The sequence below is a fragment of the Ctenopharyngodon idella genome, chromosome 3 (genome assembly GCF_019924925.1).
Source record: "Ctenopharyngodon idella isolate HZGC_01 chromosome 3, HZGC01, whole genome shotgun sequence".
Taxonomy (NCBI): Eukaryota; Metazoa; Chordata; class Actinopteri; order Cypriniformes; family Xenocyprididae; genus Ctenopharyngodon; species Ctenopharyngodon idella.
This window is the reverse complement of record NC_067222.1, coordinates 26,633,497-26,654,887: the sequence shown is the minus strand read 5'-3', so window position 1 is coordinate 26,654,887 and position 21,391 is coordinate 26,633,497. Positions and strand designations below refer to the sequence as shown.

General features: G+C 36.9%; 1 protein-coding gene across 1 annotated transcript in view; it reads right to left on the bottom strand.

Moving 5' to 3' along the window:
• grin2aa (glutamate receptor, ionotropic, N-methyl D-aspartate 2A, a) overlaps positions 1 to 21,391 on the bottom strand; it is a 151,481-nt gene that overhangs the window by 7,174 nt on the left and 122,916 nt on the right. Inside the window, exons 6-12 of the mRNA XM_051887845.1 lie at positions 13,824 to 13,995; positions 13,343 to 13,496; positions 12,782 to 12,907; positions 11,846 to 12,075; positions 5,187 to 5,347; positions 2,354 to 2,541; positions 96 to 334 (exon numbers count right to left, since the gene is read on the bottom strand). Of these exons, the coding sequence (XP_051743805.1) occupies positions 96 to 334; positions 2,354 to 2,541; positions 5,187 to 5,347; positions 11,846 to 12,075; positions 12,782 to 12,907; positions 13,343 to 13,496; positions 13,824 to 13,995 (1,270 nt within the window). The remainder of the gene's footprint in view (positions 1 to 95; positions 335 to 2,353; positions 2,542 to 5,186; positions 5,348 to 11,845; positions 12,076 to 12,781; positions 12,908 to 13,342; positions 13,497 to 13,823; positions 13,996 to 21,391) is intronic.

Below are 21,391 nucleotides of genomic sequence, written 5' to 3'. Positions count from 1 at the left end.
TATAATTAAATAAATAATGCAGTAATTATTATTATTATTATATTTCAATAAATATATTCTTTTTTTACTTCAAAGAGATTGAATAAAAGCCTTACCCTGCTGATGGAGAAGAGCAGGCCGGGTGTGCCAGAGCAGACGCCAGTGAAGCAGTATCTGAGTCTCCAGTAGAACAGGTGCTCCCAGATAAAGGTAATGAGGCTGAGACCCATTGCGGTCGCCAGCATGTAGAACACTCCAGCCATGTTGTCCACATCCAGCTGGCTGCTCATTACCTCGTTCTTCTCATTGTGGCAGATCCCAGTCAGCCACTGAGCCTCCAACTCCTCCATCTCACCTGTGGAGAGATGCACATGCCCAGTCTCACGTCATCAATCAGCTGTCACCCATTTCATGTACACCTCAGTGGGCCACACTGCTACCGTCCACAGACATATCCTCCTGTTCCAGAACTCCCCATGTGCTAACATGTCAAAGTGAGGATCAATAAAATTATACACTCAAGCTTCAGCCATATGTTAGCACCATCTAAGACTTTTTTCTCTTTCTCTACAAGGTACAGCTGCCAGTAGGATAATTTTGTCATTTTTCATGCTCCTCATATAGCGCTACTGTGAAACATAGCATATAGTATGGAGAGAGGGAAATACTGCAGATGTCTATGAAGGAAGAAATCTGAACTAAAAGAAGGCTAAATAATGTAACAGATGGACATTGCGGCATGAAAACAACACATTCTGATTCTGGCTTTACTACACTGAATAAAAACTCTTCAGGGCAGACATTTACATTTACATTTATTCATTTAGCAGACGCTTTTATCCAATGTGAATTACACATGAGGAACAGATATAGTTTCAACATACAGGTAGAGACAGAGCCACAGATGTTATATTATTCCAAGATGTTATAAAACCATGCGCATGAATATGAGTAGTTGGCACAAAATGTGCCAATGTTTTCTGGGGGGTAAAAATATATGAAAATGTATGGATGTCCTGGTTTTTTTTTCACCTCTCTCTTTTTTTTTTTTTTTTTTTGGCCTATGACTGTGATAAAACGAATCACATAGTTTTTGCAACTAACACCGAACCTTGTAATCAATCATAAATATAGTTACACATTGAATCTACAAATTAATTTAGAATTAATAGAATTAAGTGTAATTGTTTAATAAATAGGTTTAAATTATAACAATTGTAATAATTAAAAATAATTGTTTTTAAAATATCCATTAAATTATAATCATTTTTGAATTTTAAAAATTATTATGGCCATTCATAGGGCATGTGCGGAACTTCCAGGTCATAAAAAGGTGTGATTTACTGCCTGTATATGTCTTTAAATATACGTACTCAAAGGATTAGTTCACTTCTGAATTTTCATTCAGAAGTGAACTAATCCTTTGAGTACGTATATTTAAGGATTTCCAGGATTTTTCTCCATATAGTGGACTTCAGTGGGGTACAATGAGTGGAAGGTCCAAATTTCAGTTTCAGTGCAGCTTCAAAGGGCTCTACATGATCCCAGATGAGGAATAATAGTATTATCTAGCGTCATTTTCTAAAAAAATAAATAAAAATGTATATACTTTTTAGCCACAAATGCTCGTCTTGCACTGTTCTGCGATCCGCCAAGCATGACGTAATCACATTATAAAGGTCATGCGTGACATAGGTGAAAGTACAGATCTAGTGTCTACAAAGCGAACGTGCAAAGACTAAGCCAAACGCCCTTTACCAAAAAAATAATAATAATAAAAAAGGTAAAACAACAATGTTGGACAATTTAGAAGTTGGAGGAGAAAAAGAGATTTCGCCCTGCCGCGGTACTTCCGCCTACGTCATGCGTGACCTTTCCAACGTGATTATGTAATGCGTGGCGGATCGCAGAGCAGTGCAAGACGAGCATTCGTGGTTAAAAAGTATATAAATTTTTATTTTTTTTTAGAAAATGACCAATCATTTCGCTAGACAAGACCCTTATTCCTCGTCTGGGATCATGTAGAGCGCTTTGAAGCTGCACTGAAACTGCAATTTGGACCTTCAACCCACTGAAGTTCACTATATGGAGAAAAATCCTGGAATGTTTTCCTCAAAAGCCTTAATTTCTTTTCAACTGAAGAAAGAAAGACATGAACATCTTGGATGACATGGGGGTGAGTAAATTATCAGGAAATTTTAATTCTGAAGTGAACTAATCCTTTAATAAGAATTTTACATCCTTACAGTTCTATGTTGGGGACTCCACGGAAAGGTCAATAGTGCTTGTACAACAGTGGGTTTATACGACTCTCAAGCTGTCAATTCTAACAAGCACAGTAGTCTGGACTGGTGCCAGGCATGCGGGCACTTACCATCTCCAATAATAGCGAGAATGGCCAGATCCACCGGGCGCTTCCAAAGCGACCCTTTCTGCAGGGCGATGCCGTAGCCAGTGGTAGCAAAGATGTAGCCACTGCCAATGGTGACTAGTTTACAGCCCTCATCCCTGCCGGCCATGTAGTTCAGCACAGCTGCGTCATATATGAAGGCATCGAGTTTGCTGGTGAAAGGAAAGAGCACAGACACTATTCAGATAGCAAATAGAGAGGTTAAATGTTCTGAGTCATTCTCTTGCCTTAACACCACTGTCATGCCACCAACAGCATTGAATGAATCATAACACATTTTAACTTTACAGCAATGATGCAGACGCAGAGTCACAAGTTTAAGGTGAGAGACAGCACTGAGTGCGATCACACCATTAGTAATGGAGAGAAAAACAGAGCAATATTTGATTGACTTTGGCCTAATTTATTTATTATGCTAGGGGTTGTCAAACTGGTGTCTGTAAGGAGAAGAAAATTTGAGAGAAAAAAAATTACAAAATGCATTTCAACAAAAAGAAATAAAAACCAAGGCTGCATACTTTCCAGAATTGTTTGTTTATATAAGCCTGCATCTTCCGCTTTGCCATTGTTGCTTGTTCACTGGGGCACAATTCTCTGTAATGCTCCTTTGGAATAATATTTGTTGTGAAATGTGCAGTAAATTTGAATTGAAAATATAACACTCTCGCACTGGGTAGAAAAACGATATGTATTAACTTATTATATATTAACTGTGGTAACAAATATATAAATATTTTATTCCAGATCTTTTTTTCCTTTTCTTTTTTGCTCTGGCTGTAGTACAAAGACAAACAAAAGCCAATTATTTTGTTTCTGAAACAACATGTTATCTTTTTAGTATTGCACAATATTTCTCACAAAATATTTTTAGGAATGGTGTCATCATATATAGGGTCTTTTGGCATTTATAAAATGAAAACAGCATACACAAACAGAGAAAGGGAGATGAATAACTGAAGTTTTGTTTCTGTGTCTGTACAGCCTGTGCTGGCATCATTACATTCATACCTTCCAACTGTGAGCTATTTTATTTTATTTCAGCTTTATTTCAATTAATGAACACAATTTTAATTTTATTTAACAATAATAACACTGGGGACAGACTATTATTATTTATTATTATAAACTCAACTGAACATCATGGTTGAATCACAAAAGAAACTATATCATGCTAATACTGTACCTAGATAAATACAACCTCAGTTCTAGTTTGTGCTTCTTCATTAAAAGCCATCATATGACCAGCTCACGGCAGATATCTCCCACGAAATTTGACTCAAACAGCAAAAACGTGACAAAACTCACACTGTGTGCACCCGACTTTCAACCCCACCTACAAACTGACATTTGGAGCCACAGTGGGCTGCTTGTCAAACTCGATCTCTATGTTGGAAAAGCCTTTGTCTAAGACTCATTAGTCTGGTTGTCTGACATTTCAAGAATGTCAAATGTAACTCAGGGATCATGCTGACATCCAGTAGATTTGCTCAATGATTCTTTTGTAACGGTACTGGCTGGATCCGCAGTATGTGTAGTGATATGCTGAGCTGCAAGAAATGATGCAGTGTACAACCAAAGACCTAATCCAAGGCAATTTAATATTGTGTATTTGCTTTATTCATCCACAAACAGGCCTATACAACTGCACAGTTTTGCTGCAGCTTAGAGAGATAATGAAAGCTGTTTAATATCCCTTGTTGCTGATCTACTGTTCTTCTCTTTCACTGTACCCTCTTATATTCAGAAGGCAGGATTGCTTTTATTTCTTGAATTGAATGAAACTGAATTGTCTTAGTAACCAGAAAAATTGTCAGAAAATGAACTAGGGCCATTTGATCATCATTGATTTTTTTTTTTTCTTCCATTTTCTGACAATTTTCTGACTTTTTATATCATTTTCTGACATTTTCTGACTTTGGCCTTATTTATTTATTTATTTATTTATTTATTTATTTATTATGCCAGGGGTTGTCAAACTGGTGTCTTTAAGGAGAAGAAATTTGAGAGAAAAGAAATACGAAATGAAGAGAAATAAAAACCAAGGCTGCATACTTTTTCATTAAACAGAAGCTGCACACACTTTCTTGTGTTAGAACTGAGGTTTTATCTAGGAATTTGCATGATAAAAAGAAAAAAAAAATTTTTTTTATTAATGTTTCTTTTGTTCTTTGACCCACGATGCTCCTTTAATTCAGCTGTGACCATGATAGGGAGAGGTTTATAATTTTGATAGGAGATAATAATAATAATAATATATAACGGTTTATAATATAATATGAACAATTGTTTTTGTTAACTAAAATAAAACTGAAATAAAATAAAATTTAAACATTATATGAAAAACTTAAAAACTGAAATAAAATAAGTTCAAGTTAAAATGACTAAAACTGAAATAGAAATAAAACAACGCTTAATAGAAATGAATATTTACAAATAAAAGCTAATACAATATAATATAATAATAAATACTGAATATAAGTAATGCTAAAATAACATCGTTCCTCACATAAAGCTTCTGTACGAGTTTTAAAGACATTTTGTAACTTAACAACCTTGACAGTGGCTTGGAAAATGTACCTTTTGTGTTCCACAGAAGAAGAAAAAAAATGTCAATGTCATAATGACAAAATCTTCATTTTTGGGCAAACTAATCCCTTTAATAACAGCCCTGCCAGTTTAAGCAAGCACTTCCAGCATGTAAGACAGTAATATGCTATAAAAACAAAGACTCGCTCGCTATTTCAACCATTCTGCTCAGACTGACAGGATAAATACAGTGAGGGTGTGATATACATACCCAGTCTTCAAGCTGACTAGTGCGTCGTTCACCCCAGTCTGATGGTACTTCACCATGTACTGGTGCATGTCAGGGTAATTCTTTCGGATGTTTCTCTCTGTGCTGCCGTTTGGGACCGTTCCAAAGCGGAAAGGAGGGGAGTAGGAGTAGGGGCTTTGAAACTACAAAGTTAAAAAACAAAATAAACAGTCAATAAAAGCACAGCAGGAAATAAAATGCTTCCATGGCAATAAATACAGACAATAAAACACTTGAACATTGAGTTTTATTACTTATACTCCAAAAAATACTGCTTCTAATAAGAACTAAAAATGTTTTTACAAAGACTTTTCATTCTCTAGTACTTTTAAAACCTACATACAGAAAACATTACCTACAGTAACATTGAAAACTTATTAAACTCTAAAGAAGCAAAAGACAAATTAACAATTCAGTTTCTTGATAAGAAAAACTATTAAAGAATCTTTATGTGCATGTGAAGTTTAAAACTCATATTCAATATTGTGAAACATCTTCTATGAACCCATTGTACACTAAATGAAGTTTTAAAGTAATGTTTAGGAGGAGCTTGTTCATCTAATCCTGTCAATCATAATGCAAGGATATAGGAACAGCTGCTTACTTTTAAAAATAAAAGTTCTTTATTGACATCTATAAAGAACCTTTAACATCCATGGAACCTTTTGATTGCACAAAAGGTTCTTTATAGCGGGGAAAAAAAAGGTTATTCAGATTATTAAAATGTTCCGCACACTAAGAAAAAGGGTTCTTTTAAGAACTGTTCACTGAAAGGATCTTTGGGGAACCCAAAATAATTCTATAGCATTGCTGCAAAAATTCCGTTTTGGAATGTTTACTTTTAAAAGTGTACCATGACAATTCTTTCAGCATAATTTTGATTTAATTGATCACTAATAACTTAATAAGTACAGTAGTTCAGGTAAGTATTTAGGGTTCACATCGAACCTAAGTTAATGTGTGCTTGATAAGACCCAAACAACACAGATCTAAGCCAGGCAGCTTTGCTTAAGAGTCTCTCTTCATCCACTCTGCATCACTTATAGGACCAAACAAGCACTTTGCTGGTGTTTGTTTGCTGACTATTTGACTAGAGCTATGCCACTTTAATGTGTGGCTTTATGAGCAAACTGTGTCATGAGTGTACTCATCTTCATTATTCATCTTCATATTTCCTCTTACTCTTCATGTCTTCTTCCTGCAGGGCCATACATAGCTACAGCTCTTCTTTTTAGAGAACTGATATTGTCTGTCTTATTATAGCATTAATTCTCTATTACATCCCAAACAGTGCCCTTTTTGTCTAAAACAAGTAGTTGAGGAGCTCTTCTCGAGCCAGTCTACACCTGCTGCTCTCCCTGTACTTGATGCAGTATGGTTATTTATTTTCACTAGGCAGCCATGGAAACACTTAAATAACACAGTTGCTGAAAGGAAAAAAAATATCTGTTTTTGGGAATGAGGTAAAATACACACTCATTGGTAGTGCTCTTTGATACAAATCTTTCATTTGAAAGCCATATTTCTAGCATCTGTAAAACCGCATTCTTCCATCTTAAAAATATATCTAAACTACGACATATGCTCTCAATGACAAATGCAGAACAGTTAGTTCATGTGTTCATGACCTCAAGGCTAGATTACTGTAACGCTCTCCTGGGTGGTTGCCCTGCTCGCTTGATAAATAAACTACAGCTCGTACAAAATGCAGCAGCTAGAGTTCTTACTAGAACTGGGAAGAATGACCATATTAGCCCAGTTCTGTCAACACCGCAATGGCTTCCTGTTAAACATCGTATAGATTTTAAAATCTTGCTAATTACTTACAAAGCACTAAATGGTTTAGCTCCCCAGTACCTGAGCGAGCTCTTAACACATCATAGTCCTTTACGTCTATTGCGATCTCAAATTCAGGCCAGTTGATAATACCTAGAATATCAGGCGGTAGATCCTTCTCCTATTTGGCACCTAAACTCTGGAACAATCTTCCTAGCATTGTTCAGGAAGCAGACACACTCTGTCAGTTTAAATCTAGACTAAAAACGCATCTCTTTACCCTGGCATACACATAACACATTATCAATTTATTTTTTCAAATCCATTAAAGGATTGTTAGGCTGCATAAATTTGGTCAGCCTAAATTTATTTGGTCAACTAGATCATCCACTGTGAGGGCCTCATCGACACGACAGCCAGTGGCACAGTTCCTCAACAAACCGTCTGTACCGCCGTGATGAATACGATCCTCAACTGGATGGAACTGGAATAAATACTTTGACTGTTGCGATCCCAATCGGATTTATGAAAGCTGCCTGAATCATAATCATGCACTGTTCACTGTTGGCTAGAGGAGAACTGGCCCCCCCGACTGAGCCTGGTTTCTCCCAAGGTTTTTTTCTCCATTTTAACACCTGTTTGCCACCTGATGTCACCTGTTGGAGTTTGGGTTCCTTGCCGCTGTCGCCTTTGGCTTGCTTAGTTGGGGACACTTGACATTTGATATTCAACAGTGTTTTGATCTGCCTGCATCGACACCATTGTATGCGAAATAAACTGAGCTGGATGATAACATCACTGTTTACTCCAGTGCTGATATAGATAAATTAACTAAATTAATAACTATTGATTCTTACATCGGAATGAATCAATACTGAATTTACTTAAGATGGATAATGACACCATTTTCTTTAAGAGCTGCTGTGCAGCCAAAATTATATACCAGTTATCACTGTAAAGCTGCTTTGATACAATCTGCATTGTAAAAAGCGCTATATAAATAAAGGTGACTTGACTTGACTCATACATACACTACTATCTGTTGTACAAATGCACAATGCTCTGTATTCTGTAGATGAAATGTTGCATCACAACACTCTACACCATACACAAATGCTGAGCATACAGTAAAACACCAACAAAAAGTCCCATGGCAGCTGAACAAGACAAATGATTCTACTTTAATCGAGCTCACCACTACATAAGAGAGTTCACAATCTATGTCAAAGAGCTTTGGGCTTTGTTTTATTTGTGATTGAAGATATTCTTTTCAGACAGGATATTTTATACCTGCCTGGATGGGCCAGTGGTTCAGATTTATACTTGTTTTGCCAAAAATTTCACTAGCTCCACCAGCACTACACACACACACACACACACACACACACTGTTTATTATATTATATTATATTATATTATATTATATTTTATATTATATTATATTATGGCTCTGGGCAACCGGCCATCCTTATTGTTCTGATTTTTGTTTTTGTTTTTGTTCCCATCCACATACTAATTCTGCAATATCATGTCCTTTTTAAAACTTCCAAGCATCTAAATTATTTTAAAGAAAGCTCAACCTCATTGTAATCCAACACTCACATCAGCATGCCGACATACTGTGGGATTATCGTGAAATATTCTTGTGCATTCCCTGCTCTGATACTAATCAGTTGTGAAGTCTTTGTTTTCATGTAAAGAAGGAAGTCTTGATACGAGCCTTATGAACAAAACATCCAGTGGTCTACATAATTCAAGTCTGCAAAATAAACACTCTAGACTGCAGTAAATATCCAGCAGAGACTGCAACGTCTTACCAAAGGTCAAAGTACTTTGTTGTGCTATTACAGGATCGAAACCACTGTGCTGCCATCAGTGGCATAGCTTTCATTAGATCTTTGGAAGACGCACACACTTGCCTTAAGACCTATCAAATGAATATCCTTACATGCCTTAAAAGGAAGTAAAGGGATAGTTCACCCAAAAGTGAAAATTACCCCATGATTTACTCACCCTCAAGCCATCCTAGGTGTATATGACTTTCTTCTTTCAGATGAACACAATCAGAGCCCAAAAAAGTGCCACCATCCATCATAAAAGATATCCACATGGCTCCGGGGGGTTAATAAAGGCCTTCTAAAGCGAAGCCATGCGTTTGTGTAAGAAAAATATCCATATTTAAAACTTATCCATATTGTAAACTTAAATAACTGGCTTCCGGCAGATGGCCGTACGTTTGTCGACTTACGGCAAAAGAGTAATCCCTGACGCGATGTAGCAGTAGCGTAAGCTTTGACGCCTCTCGCTGTTCAAACAAATAGGAGTGGGCAACAAACTCAAGCTCCTCTTCTCTTATATCAAAATCCTCTGACATTTCTCTTTAAAAAATCTAATTTTAGACTTCTAATTCGTGACCGGTGTTTTGTTTTGCTCTATCCTTTGCGCTTCTGTGTTCGTCAATATGTCATGAGTCGGGTCAGAGTTCACTCTTTCACCGTAAATGCTTTTCAATGCGTACGGCCGTCTGTCGGAAGCCAGTTATTTTAGTTTTAATTTTAAATACAGATATTTTACTCACACAAACGCATCGCTTCGCTTCAGCAGGCCTTTATTAACCCCCCAGAGCCATATGGATATCTTTTATGATGGATGGTTGCACTGTTTTGGGCTTCAAAATCTCATCCTCTATTTATTGCCATTATAAAGCTTGGAAGAGCCAGGACATTATTTAATATAACTCTGACTGTGTGCGGCTGAAAGATGAAAGTCATATACACCTAGGATGGCTTGAGGGTGTGTAAATCACGGGGTAATTTTCACTTTTGGGTGAACTATCCCTTTAAAAATGCAAATAATATTAAATGGTTATCTGGAGAAAAAAAAATAATAATAACAGGCTGCATTTATTTGATCAAAAATACAGTAAAAACAGCAATATTGTGAAATATTCTTACAATTTAAAATTTAAAGTGCCCCTATTATGCTATTTTAGTTTTTTGCTAGTTTTTAATTTTGTTTTGGAGGTCTCCTATAACAGGTTTACATGCATCAAAGGTCAAAAAACGCTTTCATTTTCTCATAATATACATTGCACATCACCACATTTTTCAATGATTCTCAAACGACTCGTCTGATGCTTCAGTCTCTCTAAATCCCTCCTTTCCACAAGCCTGCTCTGCTCTGATTGGCCAGACGGCCCAGTCTGTTGTGATTGGTCTACCGCTTACAGCGCATGTGAAAACAAACAGTCATTGCCATAACTGATTCAGCTCCGGAGGCTTCCTAAAGCTCAGCGATTGTACAGTAGCTTATACACTGTAAAGACAGTAAAGATGGCGTCGATTTTACCATATCAATCTGAGCACGATTCCGATGATGAAACATTGGAAGAACTAGTTATTCAACCCAAACCTCCATCGCAAGGACGACTTGAGCAGGATGTTTCTCAGTGATAAGCTACTCAGTTTGACGTATATTATGAGATGCAACAGTAATTCCTCTACATCAGCATTAACAAGCGTATGTCCATCAACAAACCAATGTGTATATTTCTAATTTATGGCGGTGCACACATGGGAACTGTATCATTAACTGCATCAATAATAATGCTAACGTTAGCCAAGCACCAACGTGAATGACTGATGTAACATTAAAGTTTGTAAAAAAAAAAAAAAAAAAAAAACTCCATCCTTTATCATTACTCTAAGTAGTAAAACAACAGACAATCTGCATTAATGGACACAGTTTTAGGTAATAGTGAGCCCACAGCTGATTAGCAGAACTATTTCAGTAAGACAGTGATAACACTATATATAAGACCTAGCACAATATAAAACACAAAACTACATATTGTGAACACCCAGTAGAAAATATATACATCAATAATTAATCATACTTACAGGCTATGATTCTGAGGAGCAAGCTGGTCCAAATAAAGTGGCTATTGTCCTATCTTTAATGGCATTTTGTAAATCCCACTTAAACCTCACAGAGATTTGAGAAGCAATCGTGAAAATGTTATTCTGCTGTGGTAATTTTAACCACTGACTCTTCACATCCTCATCCTTTGGAACTGTATACAAAGAGAATTTGTTTTTGCTGAGCAGAAAACAGTGTCTTCTCGACATGTAACAACATGAACAAGCTACAGAGTTTAAGGGAGGGTCAAAGTAGACGTTGTTCACGGGCATCCAATGAAGACCATAGGCGGATTATTAGGCAGATGTGTTACTTTGTGATGTGTGGCTGTCACAGAAGTGGGATTTGAATTCCTAACAACTCGTTTAGGCGGTTCAGAGTCAATTCTTTCTTTTGAGAGACAATAACTTTATTTATTGAGCACTTTTGGCTTCACAACTTTGCAGATTGTTTACATTCACAGGCAGCTTCATTACACATTGCATGAAAGGTAATATTCAGAAAAAAGCATAATAGGGGCACTTTAAAACAATTACAATTTAAAATTGTTTTCTATTTTAATATATTTTAAAATGTAACTTATTCCAGTGGTGTCAAAGCTGAATTTTCAGCATAATTACTCCAGTCTTCAGTCACATGATCCTTCAGAAATTAGTCTTATATTATTATTATTATTATTATCAATTATTAACATTTATTATTATTATCAATGTTGAAAAAAGTTGTGCTGCTTAATATTTTTGTGGAAACCGTGATATATTTTTTTCAAGATTCTTTGATGAATAGAAAGAACAGCATTTATTTGAAACAGAAATCTAATGGCTTTACTGTCACTTTTGATAAATTTAACCCATCCTTGCTAAATAAAAGTTTCATTTAAAAAAAAAAAAAAAAAAATCTTACTGACCCCAAACTTTAGAACGGTGGTATAGATTTATATTGTTTTACCTTATTGTCACTTAGACCTGTCACTTGGTCCACAAATTCCTCCTGGATCATGAAGGCAGCCAGGTTAGCAGTGTAACTGGCCAGGAAGATGACAGCAAAGAAGGCCCAGACGGACACTATGAATTTACTGGTGGTGCCTTTGGGGTTTTGCACGGGCACAGAGTTGTTAAATACCAGGCCCCACAACAGCCACACTGCTTTCCCCATGGTGAAAGACGGTCCGTGGGGGTCTGCGGAAGACATGTTTTCATTAACATCCTTCATTTGTGCTAAAGCCTTTTTCAGTGCTTTAATGTCAGAAATAATATAATCTCCCCTCTGCACGGTCGTTAGAGTACTTGCATATAATAATGACAAAGTACAGCACCCTACTGTTCAGCTGCTAACCTTTATATTCTTGAAAATTCATTGTTTTCATATAAGCAGAACTTTATGCAAGAGTTAACAGTGGAACATTGGGATAAATACACAGAAGTGAAGCAGGAAACGGTTCCTTTGTAAGGTGGGTGTAGAACTAGACAGCCGATTTATCTTTAGATTTCTTTGACGTACCTCCCTTTTGAAAAGAGAAAAATCTAAGCTTTAAATGAGTCATCTAACAAGAGAAGAAATGCTTTTTAGTGCCACATAACAAAAGCATTTCAAATGAGACTACATGAATTAAATTTGATCCACTTGAATCAACTGAAAATGACTTGAACTTTATTGAACTAACTCAGAGCCTGAAACCAATCAGCACTGAACACAGTGAAATTAAGTATAAATTAAGCCTTTATATTTTATATACATAAAATGAACAGAGGGGTTGTGGTACAGATGAGACAAGGCTCTATCAGAGCAGGGCAAGGATTTACGAGTGTGCCTGAGACTGAAAGACCGACTGCATTGCAGGGGAACCGCAGAGGGAGGGAGTAACTGTGAGTGCTAGTTACGTACCTTTGCCCTGAGCGAGGTTCCTGTTGAAGCCCAGGGGGCTGATGTACTCAAACATGAAGACAGCCATTGCAGTCACCAGCAGCAGCATCACAAACATCATCACCCACACAGACGCACTGAAGGGCTCTGCAGCGAGGGAGGGGAAGGAGGAGCAAGAGACAGGTAGATTAGGGAAAAAAAAACACACAGTCAGCGACTATCATGCAGGCATTCTGCATGGTATGTGACTATAGACAAGCTGAAGAGATTAAAGAGCTTTACCGTGGGAAGTAAATGGGAAACTGGCAAGTGTCCATTGGGGAGGTTTCTCAGACCCTGTAATTATTGGCCTTATGCTAATTAAATAATGGCTTGCTGATCTAGTGCCATCAAGCATAAAGGAGCACTCAGGGTGCTATGAATCTAAAAGCGGTCCACTTCAGCAGATTTGTGGGAGACTCTATCAGCCTGTTGGATCTGTTCTTTGATTGGTGAGAAGACCTCAATATTTTGACAGGTGGAAATAAAATGAGCCCCTCGCGATCGTCAGGAAAATGGCTGCTGTGCCCTGCAGATAGTTACCTAAAAACGCTGATGGAGAGACGGTTCCGTTGCTACGGGATACCATCACACTAATCCCTGTTTCCACGAAGGGGACGGAGAAATCGATGACCTCTGAGCGCTCCTCATTGATTGTCAGGGAGCCCACGGCCATGACTGCTTTTTTGGTCAGCACCTGTGGCAGAAGACAAGACAACACAAAGGTTTAGAAAAAAACTGCGAAGCTTATATACAAAACACCTGGGATAGTTCGATTTATTTTTGTAACCAAATGAAACTTGAGTTTTAACAGCATTTTACTCCCTCTGGATCCAAATTGAACAAATATCTAGCTCCTTTCCCCAATTTCACATTTGATTGCTATCAGGCTTTGACTGATTTCTTCCAGTGGAGAGGGAGAGAGAGAAGTTCACTCCGCTTCTGTGAACAAAACTTGATTCAATCTAACCTTTGTTTAGCTCTGAAAATGGAAAAGCAAATTTGGCTATTGAAATCTTCTCACCTCTCCCACCATGCCGTTCCACACGTTGTTGATCTTCTTCCCGTGCTTCCCGTTGGTCACTAGATAAAGGTCATAGGTGAACTTCACGTTCCGAGCAATTTTCTTGAGTATGTCGATGCAGAAGCCTTTGCAGCACTTTTTAATGTACGTTCCTCCTCCCTCGGTGGTGTTGCTGATGAATAGAGCACATTAATCACAGCTCAACTTAAAGCTAAATATCTGAATCATGATGTCAGGACCATTTCACACTTGGCTGACTGATGCATTTTCTAGATTGTATGTATGTATGGGGAGAGATGTGTTGCAATGAACATTCTTAGCAGTAAGAAATGCAAAGTTTCGCACATTTAAATATGGGAATGAATGGCTAAATTAGCATTCTGTGTGAACAGAATACAGAAGTCACTCCTGAAATTGCAATGACTGAGCAAAAGTTTGGGGTCAGATTTTTGGAGTCAGTTAAAAAAATTAAGAGGAAAAAAAAAATACATGTATTATACAAGAATGCATTAAATTGATCAAAAGTCAAAGTAAAGACATTTTCATTATTATAAAAATGTTCCATTTTAAATAAATGCTGTACTTTCTTTTCAAAGAAAAAAGTATCACGGTTTCCACAAAAAAAATATAAAGCAGCAGAACTGTTTTCAACATTGAGAATAATAATAAATGTTTCTTGAGCAGCAAATCATCATATTAGAATGATTTTTGAAGGATCATGTGACACTGAAGACTGGAGTAATGATGCTGAAAATTCAGCTTTACCATCACAGGACTAAATTACATTTTAAAATATATTCAAATAGAAAATGGTTTCTTTAAATTGTAATAATATTTCACAGTATTACTGTTTTTACTGTATTTTTGATCAAATAAATGCAGCCTTGGTGAGAATAAGAGACTTCTTTCAACAACAAAAAAAAAAAAAAAATGGAACCGACCCCAAACTTTCCAACAGCAGTGTAGATAGCAACTGTTTAAGTCCGTTTTAAGTCAGATATTTTTGACGAAAGAAATGTTAAAAGTCCCTGTAAAGTCAATAGGTTGTTTGCAATCACGTGGTTCTGGTGACGCGCAAAATTAATGTGAAGGGCAAGTAGTGAAAATTAGAATGGAAGAGATGGGGAAAAGTCCGTACTGTGCTGCTTTAGAAAGGTATAAACAGAAAATCACAACATATTTTAAAGATAAAAAACGATATAAGTTACGTAAATAGATTTGATAGATTTGAGCAACCATAAATGACGCAAAACAAAGGAATTTTGAGTTTCCTACAGGATTCCTATATAGAAAAATCACTCCTTGCCCTCCAGCCGCATTTCGCGTGCCAGCAATGACGTCATGTGCAAACAACCTATTCTGAGAATTGTTTCTAAACACATTATAAATGTTACAAATGTACTGCTGAAACACATTACAAAGACTGTGAACTATGTAGTACTGAATTGTGAAGTTAGAGCGTTAAACAGTTTTTCACCAATTCTGTGTTCAGGATTTTTTGGGCGGAGCTAAAATGAACTGGCAAGCCGCTGTAGCGTTAGGGGCGGGACGAAGACACACTGGAGCCCGCGAGCATGGCCCCGCGCCTATCACTATATAACTGTCGATGACGCACTAGAGCCACCGAGCCTGGCCCCGCCCCTAACGCTACAGTGGCTCGCCTGTTCAATCTCGAGTGTCTTTACCGTTACTTATACAGCCTACATTTTGCTAGCTAGTAATGTCTTCATCACGTAAATGCATATTACCTGGTTGCGATATTATACAAAACAGCTCGGTCTCCTTATTTAAATTTCCTAAAAACGAAGATATGAAGAAGGGGTGGATTAATTTTGTCTCTACAGTGATCATTTTACACCGGATAGTTTTACAAACTTTCATCAGAGACAACTGGGATTCACTGATAATCCGCTGTTATTGGTGAATGGGGCTGAACAGACTATCTCCCGCGTCGGCCTTCATCCTCCTGTCCCACCGACAACCGATGACATGGGGTCAGACAGAGTCCCTCCCATCTCGTGGCGCTGACATCTATCGACAAAGGTCGGCAGTACGTGCCCACCAATGAGTGTAATTTGCCTTGTGCTTATGTTATAATTAGTAGGTAGTCCACAGTAACTCTAACACTAACGTGATTCTTTTGTTTATATGCATCAGTATGTTTGACTCATTAGACAAGTAAGTTGAGATGGCAGCTCTCGCAAGTGGGTGTGGTTTCAGTGGCGACAGCAGACACGCCCCCAGCGTTTGAGAGCAGAGAATACTGCTTATTTTTTCACGATTTGACAAACTTATTTCATTTACTTGGCGATTTTTTTAATCATTTAAATTTGGCTGGGTGGTTAATAACACATTTTTCTGTGGTGTGACAAATACTTTGGCTTTACAGGGACTTTAACAATGACAAACACTTACTAAACTGTCATTCAGGAGTGCCTTTTGTTTTAAATCAGCATGCTCTCTCTGGACCATAATTTATGGGTCACCCATTTAAAGGTGCAGTGTGTAAATTTTAGCGGCATCTAGCGAAGTTGCTAATTGCAATATAGAGAAGCTACGGTGGCCAACACAGGACAAACATGTCGTCATCTGAGACAGAAGAGAGCAGCCAGTCAAGCAAACATGCTCTGTAGAGCAGTTTGTCCATTTAGGTCTACTGTAGAAACATGCCGGCGCAAAATGGTGACTTAACATGTAAGGGGACCTGCGGTGTATGTAGACAGAAATGACTCATTCTAAGGTAATAAAAACATAACGGTTCATTATGTAAGGCCTTTACACACCACTGAAAACAGTTATGTATATTATATTGCATTTCTGTCAATAGATCCTCCTAAAATTACACATTGCACCTTTTTTGGGGAGTAAAATCAGTTCAATATATAACAGAGCTCAGTGTGAACAGAAAGAGATTTAGTACTCAGAGCACTTGTGATCAGATGTTCGAGTCTCTGATTTCATGACTACATACATTAAACAAACATGAAATTAGGATCAAAATGATTGTTGTTATCTTTGTAGCCCTCATTTAGTATAGTAACTGTGTATTGGATATGTGAGCTTCACATGATTTTCACTGCATGTATAACCAATCTCTGAGTGAACAGAACAGGATTAAGCACTCAGAAGAGGAGTCACAATCGTATTTAGGTGCAGTGTGTCTAAAGCACATTTTGGACAGCAGTCTGCTTGTGCAGATCAGTCTCTAGCTGGGAATACAGTACAGTAGGTATAGTGTGCTGAAGCATGAACGATAGAGCCTTTTGCTGCCGGCAGTGGAGATATTTCTTAATTACAATGAATAGTAGGGCTTTCCCTTGAGAGCCACTCAGGGAGCCATCAAGGGAGTGCCAAACCTCTGGTGAAAATTGCAGTCAGCTGGAGATTTCTGATGCCTCATAAAGACCACCGCCAATCTGTGCCGACTTAATTGCAGAGGGGTTCCTGTTTTCCCGAGCAAGGAGGAAGACAATTCTATTTAAAGGCAATCAAGATTATTATTTCATTTGGACCGGGGAAAAGGTCCTGCTCTTAGACAAAGTCAGGAGGCGCTGACTGGAGTAAGACCTGCATTACTCCAGCTTATGTCTAGTGTTCATACTCTCACTCACCCTTTATTTATTTCTCAGTTGAAGGGTATTACCTCACCCAAACAAAGATACTGTTTACATCCTGGTATTAAAATCTGTCTGGTGTAATCCATTCCCAAATGGTTACCCAAACACATTGATGTTTATACCTGGTATGGACTAGGCGTGCCATTTAAAGGGTTAGTTCACACAAAAATAAAACTTCTGTCATTAATTACTCACCCTCATGTCATTCCAAACCCGTTAGACCTTCGTTCATCTTCGAATGTTATGAAGCGACGAGAGAAAACATTTTGTGCGTAAAAACAAAACACAAATAACGACTTTATTCAACAAATTGATCTCTCCTGTTTACTTTCAGCGCTTCCAGGTTCTACGTCAGAATGAGACAAATTTGTTGAATAAAGTCGTTATTTTTGTTTTGTTTTTGCACACAAAATGTATTCTTGTCGCTTCATAACATTAAGGATTAACCACTGTAGTCACGTTGACTATTTTAATGATGTCTTTACTATTTTTCTGGATCTTGATGTGGTAATGGTATGTTGCTTTCTATGGGGGATAAAAAAAAAAAACTCTCGGATTTCATCAAAAATATCTTAATTTGTGTTCTGAAGATGAACGAAGGTCTAACGAGTGTGGAACAATATGAGGGTGAGTAATTAATGACAGAAATTTCATTTTTGGGTGAACTAACCCTTTAAAATTAAAATGAAGACTTATAACATTCAAATTTATCAGTTTAATTAATTATAAATTGTATTAACTTTTATTAAATAAAAACATGCCAAATGGATAAAGAAAATCATTTGGCACAAGGATAAAAAAGGAATTTAGATGTTGCATTTAAAAATGACTTCAATTTGTTCTTTATTGTTACATTTAACTACTTTTTTTTTTAATCTTTAAATATGTGTATTTATTTGCTAATTCAAAAAGTGGTTTATTCAAATTTTTATTTTTTTAATTAATGCATTTATTATTTTTATTTTTTAATTAATGCATTTAATCTACATTTATAAGCGACATTCCTAGTACTCCATACACCTGTATTTAACGCTTGATCAGATGTTTTTAACAGATTGACAAGTAGTAAGGAAGAATTATGCATATTTTTATTCACAGAGATCTTTACACTTGAGTCAGGGACATGTGAAACTTTTGCTTTTGTCCAAGACAATTTACAGTATATTTATTACAGGGACAGTCCTCCTGGAGCAGCCTGGGGTTAAGTGCTTTGCTCAAGGGCACAATGGCAGTGGTTAATGGACTGTCCCTTGTTGGGTTTAAACCTACAACCTTTTGGTTAACAGCTCAGATGCTTAACCACAAGTCTGCACAACATCCTCTCTGGGGAACGCATGTTCTGGTCATAATTATGAGAGACTGAAGAGAATATAGCATACTCTCCAATTAGCAGGCAGTTGTACATAGTAGCTAAGCTTGTAGAAAAAAAAAAATGTACTTTGGTTAAAAAAAAAATAAAAATGACAGGGTTGCAGGCAGGACAGAGCTGCATTAGTAATCAAGCCACCATCTGTGAGTGGAGCATCTCCACTGTGGAGTTCAGACAGACAACACTTAAACTAGCAAAGTCACCTGGGAGCCTCATTTAACTTTTAGATTGAAACTAATTAAGACTCAGCTCTCTATGTTCTTTAAACAGATCAACACTAAGAAAAAAATACTTATGAGTGTACTTTGTCTCCAGACTGCTCCCATGTGCACCAATTCCTTCTTCTGACTGTGAACTACTTTTTGCGATCGCCATGTATTTGTCCGCCCAATGCAGTCTACATGCAATAGCTATAAATATTGGTATCATTTACTTCAAATTAATGTAAAATTTGCAAATACTTCTGGCCATTTCTGGCCAAAGAAAGCACTTTTGCATTGCATAAGCCTTCATTACTGGGGAATAAAATAAAATAAAATAAAATAGACTCTGTTATGCTTATTATTAAAAATGCTTATTAAAATTATTATTTCAAAAACTCACTGCACCTTTAGGTGAACTTTCACTTTTAATCAATTACAGTGCTCACTGATTGTCCGATCTGTTCTACAAACAATATCTGAACAAAATAAATCAGTCTACAATACAGAGACCGTGCAGTCTACCAAAAACTGAAAAGCTGAGCTATGAAATTTGTGTTTTATGTTATTGTGTTTTGGGGGGTGGGGAAAAAGCTTATTGTAAAGCCAGCCTAGCACTGATCGCATAAAAGCAGAGGAGTGTTTCTGGCAGCTAGAAGTGGCCGCATGCCTTCTGACTGCAGAAATGAACAAACTTTCCTGTCTCCACAATGAGAGAGACACACATTCGACTGCCTAGGCAAAATCCAGTTTAAAATCAATCTCTTCCCCGCTGCACTGGCTATGACGCACACGATGAATTCCCCCGGCTCCTGCAGAGGCTCTATTCAAACTCTCACATGGCAGAATCCATGTTATTACAGAGTCTTCCTCACATTTCGATACCCAGTGGCAATAAGAATGTCACCAGACCACTTTCTCACTGCCTTTACTACACCAATTACATTCTTATGAAGACACAACTGTCCGCCATGTTTGTTTCTTCTTTTAGAGAAATATGGCATGCTAATGTGGTCACTTGCCAAGTAAATATAGTGTGTGAATCTAGGCATACATAATATGGTAAAAGATGGAAGTTATACTCTGAGCTGACAGAGTTGATAACAGGTTTCAGATATCGGAATTCTTGACATTTGTTTTGAAAAGATAAATATCTCAGTGGCTCAGAGTGATCTTGAACTGTTTACATCTGTGTGTGTGTGTGTGTGTGTGTGCGTGTCCTGGTCACTGAAGCATGTTTCCTCTGTGTCTGTGGCTTGTCAAGCTGGCACTGCATCAGTTTCTGCATCTACAGACCTCAGTGGCAGCTGAAGTAGAGGGTAAAATGACAGCTGAGGATACCAGATGAGCTGCCGTTCCCACATCATCAGATTTATCTCTGACAAAGATCAGTCGGAGTGTTAGACTGTCTCTCTGTCAGACTGGGCCCAAAAAAGCTGAATCTTCACATTAATATAGTTCATCATTTTGAGGTTAAAGGATTAGTTCACTCATAAAGATTAAAATTTCTGTCTAAATTTACTCACTGCCATTTCAGTCCAAACCTGTTGACTTTCTTTTTTCATGAAACAATAAAATAAGAAATTTTGAAGATCTACTTATTTTTTGAGGTCTGTCTTTTCCATGCATTTACTACCATAAAAAACAAACAAACAAACAAACAAACAAACAAAAGTTGACATACAGGGTTTGGAGAAGACACGAGGCTGAGTAAATAATGACAAGTTTGGAGTCTGTAAAAAAAGTCTCTTATGCTCATCAAGGCTGCATTTATTTGATCAAAAGTACAGTGAAAACAGTAATATTGTGAAATATAAGTACAATTTAAAATAACTATTTTCTATTGTAATATTAAAAAAACAACATAATTTATTCCTGTGATGGTAAAGCTGAATTTTCAGCATCATTACTCCAGTCTTCAGTGTCACATGATCCTTCAGAAATCATTCTAATATGATGATTTGCTGCTCAAGAAACATTTCTTATCATTATCAATGTTGAAAACATTATGTTGCTTAATATTTTTGTGAAAACATTTTCTCATAATGATTCTTTGATGAATAGAAAGTTTAAAAGAATGGTATTTATATAAAATACATATTTTTGAAACAATGTAAAAGTCTTTACTGTGACTTTTGATCAATTTAATGCATCTTTGCTGAATAATTTTTTTTTTTTTTTTTTTAAATCTTTTGAACAATAGGGTATTTGAGTGAACTATGCCTTTGACAATACATCAGCAAATTAATACTGCACATATCGGTGACAGATGAGCTTTCAAATAAGTGGGAAATCTTCTATAGCTTTTAACATAAAACTTTTAGCTTTTATGAATGTAAACTTAAAGGTTGTTTATTAAACCACACAGAATTTAATCATAAA